This window comes from Montipora capricornis, chromosome 2 (genome assembly GCF_036669925.1).
Source record: "Montipora capricornis isolate CH-2021 chromosome 2, ASM3666992v2, whole genome shotgun sequence".
Taxonomy (NCBI): Eukaryota; Metazoa; Cnidaria; class Anthozoa; order Scleractinia; family Acroporidae; genus Montipora; species Montipora capricornis.
The window spans coordinates 26,744,757-26,762,256 of record NC_090884.1 but is presented as its reverse complement, the minus strand read 5'-3'; the positions used below and the strand labels follow the sequence as shown (position 1 = coordinate 26,762,256).

General features: G+C 39.4%; 2 protein-coding genes across 3 annotated transcripts in view; one reads left to right on the top strand and one right to left on the bottom strand.

Annotated features, from left to right (window-relative positions):
• Positions 1-17,500, bottom strand: part of LOC138039201 (death-associated protein kinase 2-like) — a 22,396-nt gene that overhangs the window by 3,182 nt on the left and 1,714 nt on the right. Inside the window, exons 1-9 of one of the 2 annotated variants that reach the window (XM_068885397.1) lie at positions 15,132-15,456; positions 14,773-14,994; positions 8,082-8,220; positions 6,722-6,845; positions 6,257-6,305; positions 5,402-5,428; positions 3,338-3,490; positions 978-1,023; positions 322-408 (exon numbers count right to left, since the gene is read on the bottom strand). In XM_068885397.1, coding sequence (XP_068741498.1) covers positions 322-408; positions 978-1,023; positions 3,338-3,490; positions 5,402-5,428; positions 6,257-6,305; positions 6,722-6,845; positions 8,082-8,220; positions 14,773-14,994; positions 15,132-15,202 — 918 coding nt within the window. In that variant the 5' untranslated portion in view covers positions 15,203-15,456. Of the gene's footprint in view, positions 1-321; positions 409-977; positions 1,024-3,337; positions 3,491-5,401; positions 5,429-6,256; positions 6,306-6,721; positions 6,846-8,081; positions 8,221-14,772; positions 14,995-15,131; positions 15,457-17,500 lie in introns of those variants that run through there. The other variant, XM_068885398.1, reaches the window with a different exon arrangement.
• LOC138039200 (SHC-transforming protein 1-like) overlaps positions 15,563-17,500 on the top strand; it is a 25,252-nt gene continuing 23,314 nt past the window's right edge. Inside the window, exons 1-3 of the mRNA XM_068885396.1 lie at positions 15,563-15,780; positions 16,029-16,099; positions 16,996-17,053. Of these exons, the coding sequence (XP_068741497.1) occupies positions 15,646-15,780; positions 16,029-16,099; positions 16,996-17,053 (264 nt within the window). The 5' untranslated portion in view covers positions 15,563-15,645. The remainder of the gene's footprint in view (positions 15,781-16,028; positions 16,100-16,995; positions 17,054-17,500) is intronic.

Below are 17,500 nucleotides of genomic sequence, written 5' to 3'. Positions count from 1 at the left end.
AAAAACGGCAATTAACAAATGGGCGATATCCATGGATGTATCAGAATGATCGTTAACCCTTTTGGGGATTCGGCACCTGAGTTCACCTCTCATCACTTGTTTAGATATCGCAGTCTTCGCTCTTCACACGACGTCACGGCGGCCATGTTGGAAAAGTGAAACAAATAAACAGCGGCCATTTTGGAAGGGTGAATTTAGTGCGCAAACATGGAAGCTGGTCACATGAGCGAACACCCTCTATTAAACTTTTGAATCGATCACACGAGAATCACTTAGACAAAATGATTTGAATATTCATATCAGGAAAGTGACGAAACTCGCCTTCCATCGCTCCCTCGCAGTAAATGCCTTGAATGTGTCCGTCTTGATAAGAGTCCTTCGTCGTTTTTTCCACGCGTCTGCGTCTGGCTAAGAAAAAAACGATCACAAATATTTTTTTTATGTCATTATTCAACGTGTTATTGTACGAACTGCGACAGAATATCAATAAAAAATCATTTTAAACATGAAAGCTTCTTTAAAATTTGAAATGGACGACGCTTCGCCCTTCTTAGCATTAACAGAAACACTCTGCGTATTTAAATTTAAATAGGCAGAGAGACTCCTTTCGCGCTAAGCTCTTTGTTTGACCTGTGATAAAATTTGTACACCTTACTGACGCTAAATGATGATGATGGTTGGGCTAGGTTTTTGGCAGCTAACACTACTCAAGCAATCGCTGCTCTACCTGCTCCTAGAAAACGCCGAAAGTTCCGACGCTACAGTCAGTGCAATGAGAGCGTAACGTTGCAGTCGATCGATTCCACGTCGTCATTTTCGGCCAACCTTTATTGTTACTTTTTAGGGGTGGAGAAAGTCTTACCATCACAGAATCTTATTTTAACAGGAGTATCCATCCTGAATCCCAATTTGCAATTTGAGATGAGAGCTTCGAATTTAGCCGATTCAGTGAGACGACGCATGGTGTGACAACGTACCTTGAGCCAGGAATGACTTAAACAATCTCTTGCGGAAAGTCTATTTCTGAAAATGAATAAGAAAAAGATTGAAATGATTTCAGACGACTGAGTGAACGAATAAACCAAACACGAAAAGTCAATTGGAGAATGATTCGTGGGGATGTTAGAATACACGTTATCTTATCACTCATTCAATTGACCAATAAATCAAATCGATTGATCGATCAATACATCAAAAAGTGCAAGGCTGTTGCCTAACAGGAGCCCGGTAGCCTGGGGCTCCCAAAGAATAGCTCTGGCGCCTTAATTTTCACAGCAACACCTTTCACTTCATATGTTGGGCTCCTAAGTTCTCAGCGTTTAGCTATGAGGGCCCCTTTAAAATTTTCGTAGGCAGCAGCCTTGAAGTGGATGCTAAAAATTCTACCCCTGTATTCGTTTAGGACTACTTTTTCCGGAATCCTTTAATCTAAAATGTAATCTTTTATTAGGAATCTTTCAATCACGTCAGCGGTTTTCAGAAAGGTCCAAAGGACAACAGCTCCTACGCCAGATGTCATTTAGCTGGGAGTCGATTTTGATGAGGGAGGAACACCCGGGACACCCGCAGAAAAACTCTCGAGTCAGACTGAGATAGACTGGAACTCGGCCCACATACGATTGGGGGCACAGTTAATGTTAAACCACTATTAAATTTCCAACCTCGGTTAATGCATTTCTCGTGCCCTGATTGGTTCACTCAATCTCAGTTATCAGCCGTGACTTTAACATCTTCAGTTTCCACGGCCTGCTCCCGTCTGACCTTGTAGCTCAGTCGGTAGAGCAGCGGTGATCTAACCCGAAGGTCGTGGGTTCATTTCCCAACCCTGGTCAGAGTTTTTCTCTGTCCGCGTGTGGGTCCATTTCCATTAGTAGGGCTAACGCTCACATGGTTCATATGGGGTAGAAAACTAGCACTTATTCATATTACACTCTAAACAGTTAAGTCTGTTCAAATAAGTGCTACACGGCCAACGTTTGCAAAAAAACGTAATCCCTCCTTGTATCAGCTCATTTATCTTAGTTTGACCTTATATGGTAAATGATTGCGCTGAGCGTTGCTAAGCTAAAGGTTTTACTCGTCGGAAAGCGAACTTTCTCTCTGAATAAAGCAAAAAAAAAAAAATTCCGATCAATCAATTCCGATGTTAAGAAGTTCGCGAAAAGGTAAGAACTGTCTTTGTGATGAGCCTCCATCTGTCTGACCACAAGGTCTTACACAACATCGCATCAGTTCTCATCAAGTTTTTTCTATTTCGTTCGGATTTGCTCGCTTTTTTCGCTCGTATTTCGAACTTTCTAAACTTTTGGAGTTCAAGGAATTTAATAAAATAATTATACCCTTCGCGCTTGTTGGATATGAGCCTGGTTATAGCCAACTCGGCGCTACTTGCCTCGTTGGCTAGTTACCATATCATATCCAACGCCCGCTCATGGAATAATTGTGATTATTAAATTCAAAACCTCGGATAATGCAATTCTAGCTTTCTCATTGGTTCACTGGATCTCGGTTACCAGCCATTATGGCTGCGTTTGACTTTATATGGAAACGAATGTGGCAAATGTCACTCAGCATAAACGTTTTGGCTCCCGGAAGTCACATCACTTTTCGGTCGTTTCTTAAACTTAAAAATTGAGCCAAAAACCGAAGGTTGAGATTTTAATTAAACAATTATTCCATTCGCCCTTGTTAGATAATAATAATACGCCTAAACCCGATACGGGTAAAACACTAGAATATACATAATAAAATAAATTCTATTTAATCAATTTCCACTTATAGCTTTCTTTCGAGCTCGGTGCTCCTTTTGTCGTTGGTAAGTTGCAATTCGATTTGCATTCACAATTCCACAAACATTTCCAATGGTTCTTCTCCAGAGTGGTCGGTCGACAACCAAATCTTGCCATCGATCTAAGATTCTTCCAGACTTAAGAACACTTTTACAGGTGTCCTTGTAACGCAATTTCGGTCGACCAACAGGACGAGTGCCTTTATCGAGCTCGCCGTACATGAGGGCCTTCACGGGAAGTATATGAAACACAAGTGAATAGTGCTCTCCGCGCGCGTTGATTGGCTAACTCGGAGACGATTAGCCAAGTACTATTAACCTTCGAGTAGCCGACGCGCGAGATTTGAAATTTCCGACCACATTTTACAAAAATAAAGTAGTTTTTTGGTACGCATTTAATTCAACTCGTGTGGTCTATATTGGTGAATGTTTACCTCGCCACTTCGTGGCTCGGTAAATATCCACCACTATTCACCTCCACTTCGGCGAATAATTGTTAACTATGCCGTCCTGACTTTAAAGCGACTTCTTGCACTTATCCTCCCTTACCTTGGATTTTTCAGAAGAAGTTGGGATATGAAGTCCTTGGCCTGCTCGCTGATTTCACAAAAGTACTCGTCGTCAAACTTATACTCCACACTCTGTACATTGATGAATGTTTCATTGTTATCATCTCCAAGGAATGGGGACGCTCCACTTAACCTGGACGATAATGTGATGAAAATGCCAAGTCATTTACTGCTACTATCAAAAACACTCGGAACCTGAAAGTCAAATTTCAATCATCGGTTTCGTCATCCCTGTTGAGAGCGACCGGTCAAGCGGCTTGTCTTTCATATACCGGATCCGGAATAATCAACAAACAAAAGGCCAAAGCGAATATAACAATACCTAATCAACAAGGCCTAATCAGAATAACAATGGTCCTTACGCGCGACTGCGCTGCACTGCTCTTCGGACTGAGCTATCATTTTTTCCGTGTCATCAACAGATACCGAGAAACGTCGCAAAAGAGAAAAAATATATATCATGATAAACTGCAACCCGTCGTTTGCCCATCCACGTCAAGGGGGATGCTAAATCGCTCGTATGTCGTGCCATTTCCATGGAGACCACATGGAATGAAAAGGCTTAGACAAAATATAGTTTAACCAATCAACAAATTGTCCCCAAAATGCTGCTCTTCGAGTAAGAATAATCAGCAGCCTTTTCCCAAAGTTCACAAGAACGCTAACCTTTACCCTTACCTTATTGTTGGAAATAGTAACAAAGACTTAGACTCAAGGACTCTCCGACAATTCGTGTTTGATGTCAAAATTGCGGGTGCATCTAATTAGGGTCATTTCTGGACATAAGTGCATGTTTCACCACTGAGTTGTTGCAAGAAGACTTCAGGTAACATCCTGACTTATAAGGGAAAGCACCACAAAATTGAAAGAGCTGAGAAACGAATCCAGCATTTGGTTGGAGATTGACAACCTTAAAAAGTCGTTCAGCTCAGCCAATAAAACAAAGAACTTAGACTTCGAGGGAAAAATCAAACTTCGCGGATTCGGACAGACTGGACGCATCGGAAATACACTTGTCACGTGCGACTAAACTGGAAAATGTAATGGCGAAGTCATCCTCGCTATTTTACGGACAATTAAAGCAATTGTCAAGTGAAGCTATGATCCTCGGAGTTATGAACGCAATTTTTGCAATTGCGTAGAGAAGCCTGAAAAGTTCACGACTTCAACGGGTTTGAACCCGTGACATCGCGATACCGGTGCGACGCTTTAACCAACTGGGGCATGAAGCCACTTGTTTTGGGAGCAGGTCATTTGTGGGTTCAAATGTTTCCGTGACGAATGATCAATGAAGGAAATGATATATGAAATGAATCATATATTGAACGGCGGATATAAAATCAAGTGAAACTATGATCCTCGCAGTTATGATCGTAATTTTTGCAGTGCGTAGAAAAGCCTGAAAATTGTCGGTGCGACGCTCGAACCAACTGAACTATGAAGCCACTGATGTTGGGAGGCTCATGATCAAATTTCAAGCAATTAACAGCGTTAATGTTGGGTCATCAAGCATCGGCGTCATTGGCCTACACTACATTTGGTCATCAGCAACGCGAGACGCCTGTAAATTACCCTTAACCTCATAATTTTTTATTTTGAAAAAGTCAAATTTCGATACCATAAAGCTTGCATTTTACTAAATAACTGGTTGCGCTTTCGCGTCTTTAAAGGCCACACGAGTTGCGTAAGGTTGAGAAAATTGGTAGGCGTCCGTCCCACAGCCGAGCTGGTGAGAAGCAAGGGTACATCTCTGACATGACGGTTCAAGCCGAGTGAAAGAACTGTTGCAGTGCAAAACCAGTTTTGACGCCTCACACAAGCTCCGCCGTGAGACAAACCACCGTCCGGTTTGTTAATTTTACGGCGCAATAGAATTACAATTTCGAAGCGAAAACGACCGAATATTTTTGCAATGAATAGATTTATCTCAGTGTAAATAAATATTAGAGGTTAGGGGCAAATTATACAAGTTAGTGTACTAAGTAAAAGAGCGGATAATTCAGCCTGCAGTTCAATGAGTTAGCGATTATTAGGTAATACTTACAGGATGTACGTCAACACTCCCACTGCCCTAAAAATATAAAGAAAAACGGATTTATTCAAAGCCGTAGTTTTCGCTTAGGCGATCTGCTCTTTAAGTTGACAGATTTTCCTACAGCGTTGTATGAATGTAATGCAAGTGATATTAAAAATGGCACCTAAAAAAGAATTAAGTGAAGCTAGTGCGCGGCGACTAGGATGTATGCCGAGCTTAGCAATAAACACAATGAAGTTGGCAAAAAGGTGATTTCCATACTACATGCAGTCCCTTCTACGCAGCTCGAGCTTATTGCTTGAGTTACGCATGCAAGCACGCAAGGGAGTCAGCTGATGGAAAAATAGCGACTGCAGCGGCAGTTGTGCGGCTCGAGAGCAGTGAAGGGGATGCAAGCATTTTAGGACGCACTTGGAAACCACGTTGTACCTCGAAGCTGTACAAAGTTTTGAGCCGATTCTGTCGAAAAACTACAGAGAACTGTTTGCACGATTTCACTGACAGCAAATAAGGGCCCGCCAAACTTGTTACCAAAACCTTCATAAGGAATATTTTTGAAATCGTTACGGAAGGTAGAATCGAGCCCTACGTTTTGTTCAACTTTTCTGACAAAAGTCTCGTAAGTTATACAATAAAAATTGAGCCATGTAAAAAAAAAGCCATGTTTCGAGCAACTTTTCTGGCGAATACAGCTGTGGGAAAAGTTTGAGACAACCTACAAGAAACATTGCATATTCAGAGCAATTGACTTTTATTGGCAAACCTAAACTATACAATCATAAGAAGGTGAACATTTCATTTTAAACTTTCATACCGAGGAGTCAATGCAATATTTCACTCTTTAAAAAAATGCAAATCCCTTACCACATATCTGTTGGCGTTCCTACGGGCTCAAAATTGATAACTTCGGGTGCTTGGTGATGAAAAAAGAAATAAAATTTTAAAAAGGCGTGGAAATAATTGAAAAACTGAACGAAAAATGAGGATACCTGAACTACATTCGGTTCTCGAGAAAGTCGAAAAAATAAAATGAAAACCATAAAAATATTGGAAATACTGAATCGCTTATTTTAGACCTTAAAAATATCGCGGCCATCGACTTTTGGGATGACAAAACGTTAAACTATTGCCCAACAGGAAAATTAAAAACGAGAATAATTAAAAACCAAAAATCACAGCCTCTCTTAAAACGGAGCTTTCTTACAGGAGAGTTTCAACATTTCACGGAAGGATCGAGCTTCTTAAAAGTGATTTCACGCTACAACTAATTATTATGTCTAACATTTAAAGCAACAATTGCAACGAATCATGATTAAAAACTACAAGTACCTACGAACTCCGGGGTTCCCAAGATAGCTCTGACGATTTCTCCTGGTGGAATTATCTTTGCTAGACCAAAGTCAATTAATTTGATCTTCTTCTCCGTTCTGTCTTTTAATACAATATTTTCGGGCTGAAATCAAATGTAAGACGCTGCCGGTCATTTGTGGATTCAAGTGCTCCTGTGATGAATCAATCAATGAACGAGGTCCTGAATTTTTCAGGCCTCTCTACGCAATTGCTAAAATTGCGTTCAATATATGATTTATTTCATATATCATTTCGTTCAGTATCAATAACGTAGGAGATTGTTATTTTCTGATCTTTCACAACATTTAAGTATCTCATTGGTAACTGCAGAATACCCAGCCACTATATGTTGTGTTCTTGAAGCGACATCGTTTGAAGAACGAGTCATATAACAATACACGATACTCATGTGCAAATAGGGGGCAGGGAATTATGCAGTTCAGCAGCCCAGATTTCATCTGAGGTAACTTGGCAGCTATTGTTCCAATCAAATTTGTGTTTTTATGGAGAAAACGCAATTGTGCCCGAGCCTAAGCCTCGAACGAAAGACGGCAAGCAACCGGAAATGGATGTTCCTGAGCTGGATGCTGAAATGGATTTCACTAGTAAAGATAAATCGAATGGCATGCAAACTTTATCCGCCCAAAAAAGCCATTATACAGTTCTGTGTCCAGTTACCGAGGCTGGAGTTGGCCTTGCTTTGATACAAACCTCACTGCTTTTCTTATGTAAATTATGTTGTTATAATGCTAACGAGTTTCTATTTACATTTATAAAATAATTATAGGATAGTTCGCACACTCTCATTGATCAATAGCTGCGTTTAGATGAGAGTATGGAAACACGGCTGTGACATCACACGAATTTTGATTGGTTATGTAGTCAGATGTGCGTTTTCATTGGCTGGTAGGAAATATGAGCGTGTATCAAGAAAATCTGTTTCAATCAAAAAGTAAAAAAATAGCATTTTCCTTCATTTGTTGAATTGTCTCTAAATTGTCAAAATTGTTGAATTATCAACTCGGGGGAGTTGGGAAAATTCTCGACAGTTAAGCAAACCCTCGACTGCGTCTCGGGTTTGCATAACTGTCTCGAATCCTCCCAACTCCCCCTCGTGTTTAGATGAGGCTACGGAAGCACGGAAAACGTCCTCTATTGCTTAATAAGAAATGCATCGGTTTGTATATCAAAGCAAGATAAGCTCCAGCCTCGCTTTTATTCAAAGGCCTGGTAACTGAACACAGAACTTTAAAATAGTCTATTGACTTGTTGCCACTTCTTAGAAACGCAAAACTTAAAACACTTGGCTGCTAGGTTGAAAGAAGACACACAACCTTACCTTTATGTCCATATGAACAATATGATTATCATGAAGATAATGAACCGCTTCAACAACTTGTCTGGTGAATCCCAGAGCCTCGCTCTCTGCTAGATATTCTTGTTCAGCTAAGAACTCAAATAGTTCTCCACCACTTACCCTGACGAAAGAGTGACAAAACCACTTGTTTCAACATCTTCTCAACCATTTAAGAAGGATTTGAAAGCTCTATCGTCCAAAGGAGGGCAGGACGAAATTTTATTCCAACGAAAAATTGCGATTACAGACCATAAACCCCTACTGCGATTGGAGAACGAAACAATAGACATTGTTATGTACCTAGACTTTCACTAAACAAAACGAAGCACTGTGGTTGGTTGAATCATGATCAAGTGCCCCTGATCAAATTCAAATGTATCCCGACAGGGATAGCTGACCGGGATACAATTCCGCAGTTGTTGCCCGCTCCGGATGTTTTGCTGCGATTTCTGAAGGAAATGTCTAAATATGTAACAAAGCACTGAGAAAGCACTGAGAAAAAATAGGTACGCATTGCGTACGTGTGGTAGTGCAGTAACACAGCGCTGTATTATTGTCAACTAAGCTGCGTTTTGTCTTTCAGGAGATTCCAGTTATCTTTGCGTAATATGAAGCTCAAATAGTTAACGATATTGTTTTTGTGCCGTATATCATCATAGTGCCATGGTAGATGTGTTAGGTAAATAGCCCCCTGACATGTGGTTACTAGTAAAATACTAAACCCAGAAAGATTGAAGAAAATAAAAGAGAATCGAGAAACATTGGCTTCGAGACTGCTATGTTGATCATTCCAAGTTCCCTTACAACTTGTTTTTCACCACAAGGCTAACCGTGCACTCTGAGCTCATGACAGCTTTCTAAGACAAAAGTTCACTGAAGTTAAGCCCTGTCAGGCGAGGTTAGTATTTGGATGGCTGACCTCAAACTATATGACTCGTCAGAAACATAGGACCGAAAATTCTATTTTAACGCTCAAAAATGCGAACTAAGCAAAATACATATTTTGTTAGCCTGCTTTATGGAAAACAAATATTGATGCAAAAGTAAATAAATATTGATACACAGGTTTTAGGAAGAGCAGAAGGAAGTTTACAGGAAATATCGATCGAGAATAAGATATTTTGCCATCAGCAACAAAATTTACAACATGAAAACAGCTTAACTTTTGAACAGAGAAATGTAAAAGGTTACCATCAGCGAAAAGTATTTTGGGAGATTTTTGCTACGTTCAATTTTTCTGTTGTAGTTTTGGCTGCACAAGTAAATCGCAAAATCGAAAGTGACATCGAATTCAGCGGGTGCCGTGATCAAGTTACCTGGCATGTTTACTCGCGACACAAAGGATACTTGTGTGTCAAAATGATGCCAAGACACCGGGTTTTTGTTTTTGTTAGTTAGTTAGTTTTTTTTTCTTTCAACTGTTTTAAAGATTGACAACAATTTATGCGAATTCAACACAAAGATCACAATCGCTAAACTCTTGAGGTTGACCATTGTTTCTGCAAAGTCAAAAATTTACTCTCCTAGATGAACAACAAACAAAAATACGAGGCGACAAATTTATGATGACATCATGTTAACGCATTTTGAATTATTGCATTATTGAAATGTATTTGCATTTCGAAGAGATCTTTTATGGTGGAAACTGAATTTGCGGCTGTTTCGATTGTTTCGCTGGTTTTTTCGTTCCGGTGTTTCGATGGTTTCGGCGGTTCCGGTGGTTTTGTTTCGGTGTTTCGGGTTTTAGTACACGCCGCTCATGAGCAATAAACTCCATTTTACCCTTGTCTCTCTGTCTGTCTTCATCAGCCGAGTTAAGATGCATAAACTATTTGCAGTTGTGAATCGTATACGTGAGATATGAACTCCGGGCTTTTTCATTTTACAAGACGTTTTTGGTCAGCTTGCGGCCATAAACTTGGCCTTTGCCTATAATTTATCGGCGCTGAGATAAATTTGATGATTTGACAAATTTTAATCCGATCCTTTCGCACATCTTCAATACTACTGTCGGTGCAGATTTTCAAAAGTTATGCGACCACTTTTCCCCGTTACTTCACAGTGGAATATCATTTACAAATTTACGCCGCAATTTTGGCTCGCTACATTTAAGGACGGTGCCTACTATTGTTATTGCGCATACGTTCTGCGCATCTCGAGATACTCGGATTTCCTATAGTTGATGCTTATTAATACAGGCCGGGATATTTTTGCGCGGTTCAAAACTATGCGAAGAAAGCAGAACTAAGCAAGTGATCTCGGTATCCAAAAAGAAAATTGGGGGTAACCACGCATTTTTCAGAGATAATTAAGCTTCAAATTTGAAAAGAACGCCATACATTGCTTTGTATATTAAAGCTTTTTACAAATATTGTTGATTAATTATCTTCCAAAAATGCGCGGTTACCCCCTATTTTCTTTTTGGATTTCAATAACACTTGTTAAGATCTGCTTTTCCCGCATATTCAGTAACCCGCGCAAACATACCTTTGAATAAGTAGGCACCGTCTTTAACTTTCCTCGGAGTTTTGACCCTAGCGTGAGAATGGTTCGTATTTGCAACTCGCATCTGTTTTTGTTGACACTTCTCGTTGATTCTATTTGACTGGTTATTTGACTCAATGCAAATGACAACATGTCACATTCCGAGGGGCGGAGACTTGCAAGCAATCTCATTCCCAGGGTCTCTCTTCTCTGCCTCCAATGGAGGCAGAGAAGAGGGACCCTGGGAACGAGGTTGGTTTTCTGCCCAGTCAACTCGCTGCTACAAAAGAGCCTGCTCGCAGGCTAATTCTCCGCAGTTTAAACGTTTCAAGTATGTTAAGTGTGTTAAAACTCATGTCTACTGTCTCGATAGTGCAAAGTAACCAGAATTGGTGAGGTTGTTTATGCATTGGTCTTCCACAACATTTCATGTTTGTGGCCTTTTTCATTTATTTTTATGGCGTGACAGTGAAACGATCTGTAGGCAGGGTTGGGACTTGGTTTGTCAGTCGATTTATATTCACTGAACGCCTTAAGTGGTATTTCAATTAATATCCGAGTTCCAAATAACATTGAGGAAGTCGTTATTCATCTTCATTGTAGAAGTGGAACGATCTGACTTGGAATGATACGTCATTGAACGAAGTGGTCGATCGAGAGAATCGCCACTCACCCGTGCGAGCTTATCTAATCTAACAACCTTCGCGTTCGATCTGTTGCAATAGCCCTTTTCACGGTTAGTTTTTCTCATTTGCATTACAATGTAATCAGGCATGTATGTGAGGCAATTTCGGGCTATTTTGTAGTTTTAACCCGAAATTGCCTCGCACCCACGTTTAATAGATTACATTGAAATGCAAATGAGAAAAACTAATCGTGAAAAGGGCTATTGCTGGTTGATCTCCCTACGTTTATGGTTGGGAAAGTTCGTTTTTCTTAAATCTTTGGACTTCAGACATATTAGCTATACAGATCTACCCTTCGTGCCGGGCTGGTGTTTTTGGACAAATTTCGTCCATTTCTCTCGTAGGAAAAAGATGCATTGATTTACCAGGGGTCAAACAGGGATTTTGCAGCTGACCAGCCCAGGGCCGATTTGTTGTTTGTATTTCCCGCTGCAATCATACAACCGATGACGTCGTGAAGACATTTTGGCCGTACGGGAATGGCCAAAATGCCGAAGTTCGTTTTGCGAAAAAATTCACTTCGGACATTTGTAGGAAGATTCTAATCACGAAATCCTATCAAGCGAAGCCTGAATTTTAAGGATATGAAATAAAAAAAGGTGGTGAAATTTCGTGCAAGATGTATTATTGAATTTTTTTGCGTGTGCGTTCAACCATTCAAAATGAAGTTATTGTCAGTTAAAAGATACAGGCAATCGTGAGTCGTTACCTGTATTGTGATACAGGCATCGCGCAGAAGTCAAAGGCCGAATTACGTCAATTACGTGTTAACTCGTGTGGGATTCAGAGGGTGTATAACTGTTGCTCCCGCAATCCCGTAGTCGAAAGCTAAATGGAATGGTGCCAGTAGTCGGTGTAATCGGAATAATAGATGACTGCGGGAGGAGGTTTTTAAGTTCCAGATTCCAGTGGCAGGGTATTCTAGAACATAGCCTTTTTAAAGATGACATACAATTGAAGAGACAAATTTCGGGAGTAAAGATTAGATATTATTAACAGACGTCTTACGTTCAAGAACACTTGCTTTGTTCGGTGAGACCGAGACCGATTGTTTACAAGTGACTTCATGTGTAGCACCAAAGGCGGAAACGGAAACTAAGTTGTTGAAATTATCCAGCGCAGGTTCAATATCAATAAGGACGTCATCTGTTGTAGGATTATAGCACGAAAACTTCTGGCGGTCGACTTTGCCATCGCTTTTCAAACGTAGCCAAACATTTCTCTTCCCAACACATCACGCAGCGGCCAAAGAAACACATTGATATCGCTTAACGTTTTGGACAGATTCCTGCTTGCGTTAACTGCGCATAATAGGTAGCTTAAGATCTACGACGACGACGTCGACGAAAACGCCACAAAACAATGATCTCATTGGTTAAAAGAGCATAAATAATCGTGCTGCACGTGCAGCACGGATTTTAGCTCATATTTTTGCGGTTCTCTGCATGACGACGGCGTGAAATCACTGAATTTTAGGTTTTGACGACAACGTGAGCATGCAACAGAGAATCTTTCATTCTCTATTTTCAGTCTAAAACCGCTCGTACCAATTTATTTTTCGGATACTTCACCCACATTGTACGAAGTGAACAAGATGGAATAATCGCGAAAGACTTTTACTAGAGCGAAGTTCTATTTTGAGGTGACGTTTTCGTCGACGTCGCCGTCGTAGATCCTAAGGTCCCTAATTAATCTTGAGTCTTGGCAGCTGTTAAGTAATTGTTTGCGCAATGAAGATAACAACGGCGGATTGGCAAAAGAGGGATCCCAGCCACTTAAAAAAAATTGCGCTTGTATATTTAAAATATAATTCAAACGGCGCCTTTCATCGATCTTACTACTGTAAACTTGTCTATAAGTGTACTGTGTGTGAAATTAATTTTAACAAAACAAAATATGGGGGCTCAAATTTTGCGGACTGATTACACTTATTGATCGTACTTTATGTTTTGAAGGTAAATTGGCCCATAACAGGGGTAGGGAAGGGGTGGTCCCTAAAACAGCCATTAATGGTATACTATGTGCAACTGCTAAACTTGGTCCTTGGAACAATCAGATACTTCACAGCGCACTGCAATTGCAAAACCCCTGAATTCCAGCACACACACATTATAATGAGATTAAAATGAGAGATGCCCACTTAAAAGAGGAAGGACTTAACTGAAACTTAGAAAACCAATCCATCCAACGTGACAACTGCCAAAAAGTTAGCTTCTTACATACTTTTTCCTTCTTTTCCTTTTGTTTGGCTTTTCGTTTCGACACCCGACTGAAGGATTGCTGAGAAGACACAGTCCTTTAATTGTGAAAGGAAGAGCCTGAGCACATCATTCAAGAGCAAAATTAACGGAAGCATATAACCCACTGAAAAACCCGCTCTTAGTTTGTTCTCGGGGAACGCACACGACAAAAAATTTAAGGCAAGCACAATCAGGCCCTCGTTATTATCCATCAGTTTGGGGAATAAAGATGGTAAAATTATGACTTTAATTAAAGATAAGCTGGATAGCACAAAAGCTTTCATCAGGATATAGCTTCCAGTTTATTAAAACTTTAGTCATTATCATGGCTATTCCCATCGATATTCCCACATGCTACCAAACTTTCGCCAGGCCAATTGAAAACTCTTGCGTGACAAACATTTGATAAGAAGAAAAAAACAAGGCAGGAAGTATGGAGTACTTTAGAGTGCTTTAGAGATAAAGTTTGAAGGTTTATAAATGTTCTCACACACAATAAAAAAGAACCAACCGTTTAAAAAAACGGTTCATTTTAAGAAAGGAGAAAGAAAAGTGACAATAATCATTAATATGATTATACTGTTTGTTCTTCATTTTTAAACAATTATTTGCGTCAATGATCACTTTACGAGCATAAAGAGAATTCTCGAAATCTGCACGAACTTTTTAAAAGTTGTTACGTCAGGGCGCTTATCACTAAAAATAACAACAATAATATAGAAAAGAAGTCAATTCGCGATATCTGGATAATCCGCGTATTTGCGCACGAGCCCTCACCTTCGCCATATGCGGTATTAATTAAAGAATTAAACTATTATTGTTTGCTCGTTAAAAATAAAATATCTATATCTAAACTTTTGGAATTCGATAGTACCCATAAAGATGACCAAAGATGTCTTTTCTTTTCGATCTTACAAATCAAGAAAAATCCTACGGGCACCAGTAACTCGTTACGGCGTGCCAACTTTGTTATCAAACGTAACATGAAGAATTTATGTCAAACGTGACCCCAATACGATAAAGGGGTACCAGATTTTCAAAAAAAATTAATGTGAAACGTTGCAGGAAAACGAAAACTTTGCGGTCTTTTAACGAAAAATCGAAATTAATGGGCAACTGATTTATAGGAGATACAGTGTTTCTCATAAAAGGATGAACGTACGTACTTCGTACATCGACGTAAAGACCAAATATAAACAACTGTACACGAGTAAAACAAATAGAAAAACTTAGGTGAGTACTGAAAGAATTTTCAACACTTACAGTTCTAGGACCAATGTGTAATCGGCAGGGGTTTCAAAAACCGCGTGGAGATAAATAACTCCTTCATGCCTGGTCTTGAGCAGAATGCTTGCCTCTTGGACAATTTCTTCAGCAGAGACGCCGCGCCGCGAACTTCTTCTCCGCTTTTTCTTCATAATTTTTGCGGCATATTCTGTACCAGTTCCTTTTTCCGCACATTTCTTGACGACTGCAAATTGTCCGCTGAAACCATGATATAAAGGTTTTACAGTGAGAAAATTATATATATTCTAAAGAAATACGTAATTTTACTTCTTAAAGTCTTGTTTGGGTTCTCGAGAAGGGTGGAAATTTCAGTAAGATAAGAAAAATTATCTTACCTGCCTATGTCATCTAAGATATCATAAAAGTTTTCAAAATTATCCTTTGTGATAACTAGCGAATCAGTCATTATCGAAGTCTGGAGAGTTCGAAAATGAAATACGTCTACTAAATTTTACGGCAACTTAGCGTGTGTGAAAGAATGTCAGCGACAAACTAGCGAGGAACAGCGTCACTCCGCGAACGATTGGAACCCGCTCATTCCAGCTTTGATTTTTGATTTCAACGAGATGGCGACTGAGTAACAAATTCAGCTTTGACCCCGTTCCAAGACAAGAATTCGAACTTGAACTGGAGGTGACTGTTTACACATAAACTATAGACCGGGAATTATTCTAAACGATGAACAATTATTTTCGTCTGTCAATCAAAATTCGTACCTTCGACTTACTTGCTCAGCGGATACCCAAGGAAACAATGATCTAAAAGCATTGTGGGCTGGGTATGCTGAAGGAAGTGGAAATATCCTCAAATGATTTACATGTAATTACAATTGCAAACCAATAATTAAAGATGTTCGGCAAAAAGAAGGCGTCCGATTCCTCCGCAGAATGGACCAAAACTGGAAGCTTTTTGCATAAACCTTCACGAGGATGGCTTCATTCTGACAATTCTTTGGTGGAAGGTGGCGTTTGCTATGCAGTCAGGGTGAGTGGACATCGTTTCCGGACCTTTTTTAGCAACTGATCTCAGCTTTTATAAACTTAATCCTTCTGATTGTCACTTGTTACAGAATTGTTGATGTAAGAGTCTTATTTTCGAACTATGACATTCCCTAAAAAGACTTTTTTTTTCGTACCGCTTTCGCAAAATTCCACACGTACAATATATCAATGATCCTCATGTTGCTTTCACACTGCAAATTAATTCTCACCGTGGGGTTCTTAAATCTGCAGTATGTTGGCTGCTTGCAAGTTTTAAAGTCGATGCGAACTCTTCAATATGACATGAGACAACTTGTCACAAGGTAACAACATCACATTATTACTCCTAAACTAGTAGAAATTTGAAGTAATGTACGGTTACGTTATAATTTCTGGGATTTCGTTAACTAAATATAAGCTTACAGTATATTATTTTTAGAATGTAGTTAGACTTCAGTAACCGTCTATAAATAAAATTATAAGCGTAGCTTATTCCTCTAATTCTATTCTTTAAATTGTTTAACATAATGGCCGATCAACTTGACACTTCAACATCCCCCCCCCCCCCCCCCCCCGGGCAAAACCCGGGCATTTGAACTTTTGAAGATTGGATCGTTCAAATTCCTGCCCCCTCGGGTCAAAGTGGTGTTCATATGCCCTACCCTATCGTCGGATTTGTCTGTCATACCCTACTAAAGAACAATCGTTGTTGGCTCTTGTCGTCTTAATAAACCTTGTGTATAAAAACGCTAACACATGTTTTGTGACCCTTTATATGATGATGCCGTTTTCACCAGACTTCAAAAACACAACTTTAATATTGAAAGTATTAAAAGTGAGTTGAAAAGTGAGTTAATTAAGGCGGACAATGTCAATAAGCAAGTATAAGCTGCTCTAACTCCCAAAAACGGCAAAGGTTGTTTAACAAGGGAACTGTATACTTATGAACAATTTGACAACTGAATAGCAAGTTATGATAGCAGTTTTTGCATGCAGTACTGGTTTTTTTTCACAAAGTATTATTGCCTGATATTAGGCTGATCTCAGGTGTAATAGCCACAGCAGCTGACGTCATACAGCTGTAAGTCACTTACTGTAAAAATAAATCGCTGTCATATTACATGTACATTGCTGGAAGATCTTTTAAAAAGTAGCAAACAAAAACCCATGCTTAGTGAAAGCTCAGCCAATACATACAGTATATCTATAATTATTTCAGGGAAGCTATCTTGAGATGTTCAGAAGCTGCCGGCTATAATTTAGGAAGAAGAAAGAAGGTAGGTTCTGGTATTTGTTTTTTACCCTTGAAAAAACTAGTCTCCAAAATTAAAATTAAAAGGCATTTGTAGTTTGTATACATTTAAATTTAGTATTTTTATTCAAAATGATTTCATCTAGCTCAATTGTCATACTGCTATTAGTTTGTAACTTAAGATATGTATCTTTATCTTTGGATTATTAATTATTATTATTATTATTATTATTATTATTATTATTATTATTATTATTATTATTATTATTATTATTATTATCCCATTGACCAAAGTCATTTTTGCATTTGCTCTATTAAGCACAGCTTTGGAATTTTGCTGGGGTCACCATGGGTCACCAGTCACCATCCATCACCTTATTATTATCACTGTTGTTATCATTTGGGGAAGAGTATGGAGGAGTATGTTTGTGTACAAGGTTTTGTGTGGCCACGATTGGGAAAGAGGATGTAG